General features: G+C 37.2%; 1 protein-coding gene across 2 annotated transcripts; it reads right to left on the minus strand.

The window, feature by feature from the left end:
- Positions 1 to 2,651: 2,651 nt before the first annotated feature.
- On the minus strand, positions 2,652 to 7,399 carry PTAC6 (plastid transcriptionally active 6). 2 transcript variants are annotated; one of them, XM_010270766.3, is made up of 6 exons: positions 6,732 to 7,399; positions 6,560 to 6,628; positions 6,343 to 6,447; positions 4,076 to 4,195; positions 3,351 to 3,440; positions 2,652 to 3,257 (listed from the first exon to the last, which is right to left on the minus strand). In XM_010270766.3, exons 1-6 carry the CDS (start codon positions 7,215 to 7,217, stop codon positions 3,141 to 3,143), a joined length of 987 nt encoding a protein of 328 aa, XP_010269068.1. In that variant the 5' UTR covers positions 7,218 to 7,399; the 3' UTR covers positions 2,652 to 3,140. The 2 variants fall into 2 exon arrangements, with proteins under 2 accessions (XP_010269068.1, XP_010269069.1); XM_010270767.3 differs by having other exon boundaries at positions 4,076 to 4,180; positions 6,732 to 7,349.
- Between the last annotated feature and the right edge of the window lie 283 nt (positions 7,400 to 7,682).

The raw sequence follows: 7,682 nt of genomic DNA on the forward strand, positions 1-7,682 counted from the left end.
TATTCATATGCAAAAAAACCTTGGAGGGGGGACGTGAGGCCTTACCCCTCAAAACTATATAGAGGAAACCTGGCTCATATAAATATCAAGGGTCTGGGAAACCTATAAGGTTGGTTCCATGCATAATTTCTGTTGGAGAAAACTGTTGTGGAGACTTTTGTTGTTGAGAAGTGTTACCTTTGTTTTTCGAACCAACCCCAACAAGATTGGCGTTGTGAGGATCTGAGAGGTGCGTCTATTCCTCTAACCAGCTTTCATGGTTGAGAAGAGCACCCATGATATCTAAAAGTCTGAGATCAGTTGCATCAAGCTGGTTGGTAAGAGTGGTTACTATGGACTCATATTCACTTCTAAGGCCAGCAAGTATATAGAGCACCAATTCTAACTTAAGAACTAGTTCAAAGGCAGTGGATAAGCTGTTGTCAATGGACTTTGTGCGCTGAATATAGGCTGATATAGAGAGAGACCCCTTCTTGAGACTTTGTAGTTAGCATCTCAACTACAAAATTCTGGAATGAGAGTGGGTAGAATAACTCAGAGCAAGAGTTGTCCAGACTTCCACTGTTGTCGATAGGCCCACAACTTGAGCCATTACTCCTTCTGTAAGAGAGATCAACCAACTCAGTACAAGTTGGTCTAGGTCCATCCATTTCTCAAATTCTGGGTTGGCAACTTTTCTAGTACTAGTTGATCTAGTATCTCTTCCGGCGCCAGTTTCTTTCCTTCAACGAAGTCCATCAAATGATGGTGCCAAAGAACATGTAAAAATTGAGCATGCCAGAACAAGTAATTATCATTGCCTAGTTTGATAGGTAGATAGTGAGTCACATTCTGGATTGAAGGGAGTGAACTTGTTCCGGTTGAAGGAACAGATTGCTGAGCATTGTTGGAGGAAGTCGGGATGCTATCATGAGCTCCAGTTTCAGTCAACATGGCTTTGATACCAAGATGAAACACTAGAACAAATAATAATAATGAAAATAGACAAGATAGATAAACTTCTAATAAAGAAAGTAGTCTTCGGATGGTGCTTCATGATCGAGACTAGTATATATTTATAGTAAGAGAGTTAGATTTACAACAAACTTCTATCAAAGATAGGGAACACTAGTTAGAGTTTAACACAAACACTAATTCAGTTAGATTTAGATTACAGTATTATCTTTGATAGGATAGAGTAGGTTATGATCGAGAGTTATCATAAGTAGAGTCTATGAGATCTAGAGTCTTGCATGTCCCATGCATGTGTTTCCGAACCTGTTGTTCTATCATGGAAGAATAGTTATATTCCTGAATCAATTTAAAAAAAATATGGATATTGTTAAAAGTATTGAATTTATATCTAGTTAATAGAATTTATTGGTGAGAAAAAATACCTTAAATATAGGATTTAACGAGTATGGGAGTTAGTAAATTAAACATAAAATTCAACGAGAGGGAATTTGATGAGGTGAAAAAGTAGTAATTCAAATGCCCTTAAAATTAGATAGCGACCAAATTTTAGGATAGGGGTATTTTAGTCAAAAAGATTTTTTTTACATCATTCATACTTTTAATATAATATAATAATATACTTTTTGGACTTGAACAAGGTTTAGAGTATTGGTATCCATTTTTTGTGATATCAATACATGGCATGGCATGGTAGGGAATTATCCGTTTCACTATAATTCTTCCAAGGTTTGGACTTACCAGTGTCATAACGTCCAGCCAAATAACCCGCATCATGAGTCAATGACCCTTGAAAGAAATCGACTTGATCATACTATAGTAATCATAGTAGGATATTAACTGCAGAATTTAAGTGCCACAATTATAATTTCTGGAAAGTGATACCTTTAAGGGATGAATTTTGATAAATAAATTGACTACCACGTTTATGACTTACAAGGGAATTTTGATAAATAACACCTATGATTTCAATTGACAGGTCAAAAGTTTTGACCACTTCCAAAGGAACAGATAATTAGACCTAGAAAAAAGTTGACCCAACCCAACCCGAAAAAACAGGATTAGGGTCTAATATTTAGCTACCTGAATGTAAGAATGACCCAACCCGGAAAAAACTGGGTTGGGTTGGAACATGGGTCAACCCACTGACTCGATTGTCAAGTCTAATTGAGACTATTTATGCATTGTTAAAAGTTTCCGCTCTTTAATTTTTTTCTATTTACTCTTTACTCTTTATTGTTTACTCTTTAAATTGTCAAATGTTCAAATATTTTATTTTATATTTAGAATTTTAAGGTTAATTTTTTTAACTTTGGCATTTTTCATGTAGTTTTTCTTTATTTTTTAAATTTCAATTATTTTTTGGGATGACCCAAATTGACCCATGGGCCCTAACCCGAGCATTTAGGGCTAGGGTCTAGCACTTGACAAGCCATCCCGAGATCAACCCAAAGTATCTTGACCCAACCCCACCCAACCCAATTGACTCAGGTCTACAGATAACCATTGACTGTTTATCTTTCTTAGCTTGTCCAATTATTTCCGTCACAATTCAAAATTCCAAGAATAAAAACATGTCTGGATGCAAACTTCACACCCTCTATGAGCAAATGATTGGTGGTACGGAGATTAGCAACAAAATATCCAATTCCTTCCAACAACAATAACAGGGATGAAAACTAACCGGCTGGGAGACGCTGTTTATAGTTCTAATTGATTACTCATTCAATTAGGATATCTGACAGTGCCCAGTGCTAACCGCAACAGCTCTTGCTTCTTGCTCACTAACAGGGAAATAAGGCAAGTGATACAAAATATACTTACTCAAACAACCTACATGTACAAAACATCAATGATGGTAATAGAATCAAGATTCAAAACCGTGGACAAACTCTTCTCCCTAAACAGCTTTTGAGTTACCACGGCAAGGTCAAGTAATTGAATGGAGTAGATTCTGCAAACTTGTTGGAATAGAAGCTGGTGAGAGGCAGTCACAGAAACATGTGCATTGGGTCCCCAATCCCCAGCACATTGCACATATTTGATAGCATCAATTCTAAACGTTGGAATTGGATCATATGTGCAAATATAGCAAATGTGAACAGCATTAAGTATCTTCATCTCTTCAGGATAGAATTGTCTAAAATTAGTTGCACATCTTCCCAATCTCTGAATCCCGTGCCATTCAATTAGAACCAGTTTGAAATACTGAAGTCTCGTAGTTTCCTGAGGTGTCTCTCCATATCTTGCCTTGTTTTGATCCATTCTTCTCTCTCTATGACAGTTGTGGGTTCGTCTCTTTGACTCTGGAGTAAAGCAATTGTCCAGAACATCATCCAATGCAAAGTAAATAAATTTTCAGAAATAATGGATGGAAGTTGACAGATTTAGATATTCACCATATGAATTATTTTGAAGGAATTCCCATTATCACGAACTATTAGCATGTCACTCTTTCTGTCCCTATTAGGTCCTCCTGGAATAGTAACCTGTTAAAAAGCAGTCAGCTATCCTCCAGAGAGCAAATCAATAATTAGAACAAGGATACAAGGAACTATCTGTTATTAATTGATCCATTCAAATTTGCAAGTGTGAAGAAATATAAAATGGCAATGTTTCATTTGAAATCACAATGACTTTATCTAGACCCTAGGATATGGAAATCATGAAACTGCTAGATGTACCAATTCACATGAACCATCATTTACATCAAGCAAAGTTCCCCCATTCTTTCCCTTTAGTATCTCACAAAGATCGCCATAATTTGGCTGAGATTTTCCAACCAGCATGAGAAAATGGGTCCATCTATACATTAACCATCCAAACAAACCGACAAATAAGAATAGTCAATTTTGGTGAGTTAAAAAGGTTTTGATTCTTCAACCATTTAGGAGCATGGGGAACAATAAATTGGGAAACAAAGTGTTCATTACAATTACCAAAAATATTGTTGCTGTTGGGTAGAACCTATTGTTGGATTACAGAACTGTGAGAAATCATTACTATTATTCATGGATTGCAAAAGGGTTTAGAACCTAAAGGCGAATTGTTTCATGTGCAGTGAAAAAGAATACCCCATGCAGTTCAGATATAGGAATATAATAACAAAAGAAAAGCATCTCACCAAAACTTTTGCTCTAGTGATTGACTTTGTTTTTGAATCAATGACATAAATCTCTTCAAAATCTAGTACAAATTCTGGGTCACCTGACCTCCTGTTTCTATAATGCTTTGTCAAGAAAACCTGTATCAGAAAACAATAACAAAAATCTCATGGTGGCAAGTGATAATAAGAAATGTACAGATCACTTTCTCCTAGTTTAACACACTGCAATTCTCACAATATGAGAGGCATTTTACAGAATTGTAATAATTCTTTAGGAAGATAAAACTAAAGGAGCATTTTTAAAGTGCAACATTAAAGAGTTCACATTTATTCACTTCCAGTTACAGGCACAAAGATACAAAAATTGTAGAATGAGAGATTGCATAATTTTCTCGGACCAACTTGCAAAGACAACTAAAAAAAGACTAAGGAATATCCAGTTGATACATACATTAGTTTGCTTCAAAAAAATTTGTCAAATCACTTGCCAAAGAAAAATGTGTAAATAATGCAAGTCAAAATGTTCAAACTAAAATCAGAATGGGGAAAAACGATATCAACTCAAGACAATTTCTGAGAATTCAAACAGGATTTCAATCTGATTCCAATCCCAAAAAATTAAAACAAAAATGATGGTCATTAACAAGGTTTTAGCTTGAAAGGACCAAAAAGATGAGTCATAATAATAACTCAATACTTTCAAGTATAGCTACTCCCTGTTGCCAATAATTGATCAAGCTTAACATCAATGGATGTTCATCACTGCTCAATTAATGTGTAAGAACTTCACAGTTCAAGGTCATTTTCCAAGATAGGTCATGAGCAGAGATATGTTTTTTTTTTCCCTCGGCAAACTGTTAGGAGAGGGTAATTCTAATAAATCTGAAGGCTTGGCTCTCCTTATAGGACTAAAAGTTATCAAGTTCCATTTGGGATTTGTACTACAGAGGGCAAATGTAGCAAATATTACTAGTTCAGTATCATAATTGTCAATGTCACAAGGTGTTGCTCAGGCATCATGTATGTAGCACGTCACCCATCAGGGGCAACTAGCCTGAACAGTGAACCCTGGGGGTGCAACTCAATCAATCTATTGTGTCAAAACCTCAACTGATAACTTTATCCCAACCTGTTCTTCAATCCAAGGTTCTCAACTCTAACCCAACCAATCATGATATCAGGTTGGCCAGGTTGAGTTCGGATTAGGATCTGACCTACCAAATTTATAAATATATGCATAAATACATACTACCATATTTATACAGGCACACATTTTACATATGATAATATGAACGCATCATATTATAGAAATATTTAGAATTAACTACCACTCAGCATCATCCTCTCTCTTTGTCCTCTCACAGAAACATACTTAGGTTGGAATGTCCAATGCATCAACCTTAACCCAGCCCAACATCATATGGTTGGCATTTTGTAGCACTAACCATAACCCAATATAAATCAACCCAACCCTGTTTCCCAGGTTGGGTTGGGCTACGTTTAGGTTGGTCCAAACTCAAGTTGCACCCCTATTGAACCCCATGAGATATACTAGGTGCCCATCCAGGACAAAAGGTACCTGCCTAGGCAGTCTACCCCCTCCCAAGATCCCAGGTAGCTACATTTTTTGTTGATGTTTTACTGTTGAAACACAATAGATCCAAGGGTTTTGAGGAGAAAGAAAGAAAAAAAAATAAGGATACAAGAGTGCCTCTTCATATTTTACCTTCCCATTTTCTGCAATTCCTCCCTCCCTCTCTCTCGCTCACAGTTTCTTAGTAAAAATCATGTTCATTAGTTGCTAATATTTTTTGACATGTGATAACTCCATTAAGTAGTTATTATATTGTAATGTTGTGTTTGAAACACTGCTATTAGTAGATTTAAAATGCTATTGTCTTTTGGATATGATAATTGACCATGTTTTCATATGATACTCATTATTATTTAGTAAAGAACATTGTTATTTTCAAGTTACATATTTGCTTGTGTTGGTGGTATGTAAAATTAGGGATTAAATTAGAATTTAGGTTTTTCCTTGTCCAATCCCATTGCATGTTTGCTGCCTAATCAGGCTTCTAGGTGTTACATTGCTGCTTACGTTTTTCTTCAGGAGTTTGCTTTCATCAAACATCTCATTCTTTCTCATCCCAAAACAGGCTAATGGTTTAGCTAGAGATACTATTCTAGTAGCAAACACCATAAGAGCATTTACAGCAAAAAGAAGCAACAGAAAAATTGGCATGGTGAAGATTGTGAAACAATGACGTGGTGAATCGCCATACCTTCAGAACTTCCCTTTCCGTTTTGTACAGTGGATCTCGAGGTGCATCAATTGGAGGCTCCGTAACATTGTAACATCCATAATCACTCATTGAACATCGAATGTACTATAAGAAAAAATAAAACAAAGCCAGGATCAAGACCTTTGCCATATGAATCATTAGCATTGGGCAGGTTCATAAACGAAAAGCAGGCTAATTACATCTCTTATATCCATACCTTCTGAGGCATCGGCGCTAGAACCTTAGGAATAGAATAAACATCAGTGTCTGGAGGAGTAACATACATCTACAGCAACAACAGAAAAACCTCAAATCATTACCAATTTCAAGGAAATGATCAAATGTTCTCTTCTTACTAGAAATTCCGAAGAACTAAAAATTCATCCAACCTCTCTGAAATCATAAACATCGTTATCAGGATCAGGTGGCTTCCTAATGAAAAAGTCACAGTCAAGCAAACTGATCTTATGAAACTCCTCCTCATTAATCCTGTAATCCACCACCATCTCTGAGTCCCACCCTTGCGTCGACACAAAGCTCTTGCTCTGAACCATCTCAATGTCATCGCCGCCGGCGGCCGAGCCGGGCGCACCGAGGCGGTCGTACTCGACGTCGTAGTCCTTCTTGTTGTCCACCTCCTCCACCTCTTCTTCCTCCATGTCGTAGTCGTCGGGGCCTCCGCCGTCGTCTCCCTCGTCAGCTCTAACCCTAAAGTCGTTTCTTTCTCTTCTCAAAGGAGACGGTGGCTTCGCCTTCGCGCTGATGGATGGAAAGGTGAGGGAGGATGGCTTTGAGGGTTGGGGAGTGAGGGAAGAAGTGATGGTGGGGAGTTTTGGAGTGAAGGGAGAAGACGGGAAGAGAATAAGAGCTCTCATGGCTTCTCTGTTTGTGTCACTGGACAGTCCTATTCCCACATCCCAAAGGCCAGAGGCCGGAGAGGAAGAAGGAAATAATGGATTAGATTTAAGATTTTTTTGGGGTAAATTACAGATATTTACCCTGCACTTTCAGGGGTAGTGACAGATAGGTACGTTAGTTGCAACATTTAAGTGAGTACCTCAACTCTCAAAAATAGATACTTGGGTCGATCTAATAATCATCAATAAAATATTATATAATGTAAAAAATACCTTTTTCATGTATTTCTAAAATTAGGGCTGTTCACAATAAGAATCAAATTGACCAACCCGGTCTGGCCCAATCCGAGTTGATCGAGTTTTCTTTAGCATCGGTTGGTTTTGGGTTACTAAAAAGCATAAACTGATGGGTCGGTTCAGTTTCGATTTCCACACATGAAAACTGAAATTGAATTAACCCAAATCGACTTGGTTCCTAGTTAG

This window comes from Nelumbo nucifera, chromosome 1, assembly GCF_055504915.1.
Source record: "Nelumbo nucifera cultivar China Antique chromosome 1, China Antique-T2T, whole genome shotgun sequence".
NCBI lineage: Eukaryota > Viridiplantae > Streptophyta > Magnoliopsida > Proteales > Nelumbonaceae > Nelumbo > Nelumbo nucifera.

Bases quoted from the DNA above. Each gene is read 5' to 3' on its own strand.
- PTAC6 (XM_010270766.3), bottom strand. From the start codon at position 7,217: ATGAGAGCTCTTATTCTCTTCCCGTCTTCTCCCTTCACTCCAAAACTC. The intron at 3,441-4,075 runs GTGAGATGCTTT...GCTTTTTAACAG, and splicing joins TCACTAGAGCAAAAGTTTTG to GTTACTATTCCAGGAGGACC. The intron at 3,258-3,350 runs GTGAATATCTAA...GCTTTACTCCAG, and splicing joins CCTTCAAAATAATTCATATG to AGTCAAAGAGACGAACCCAC.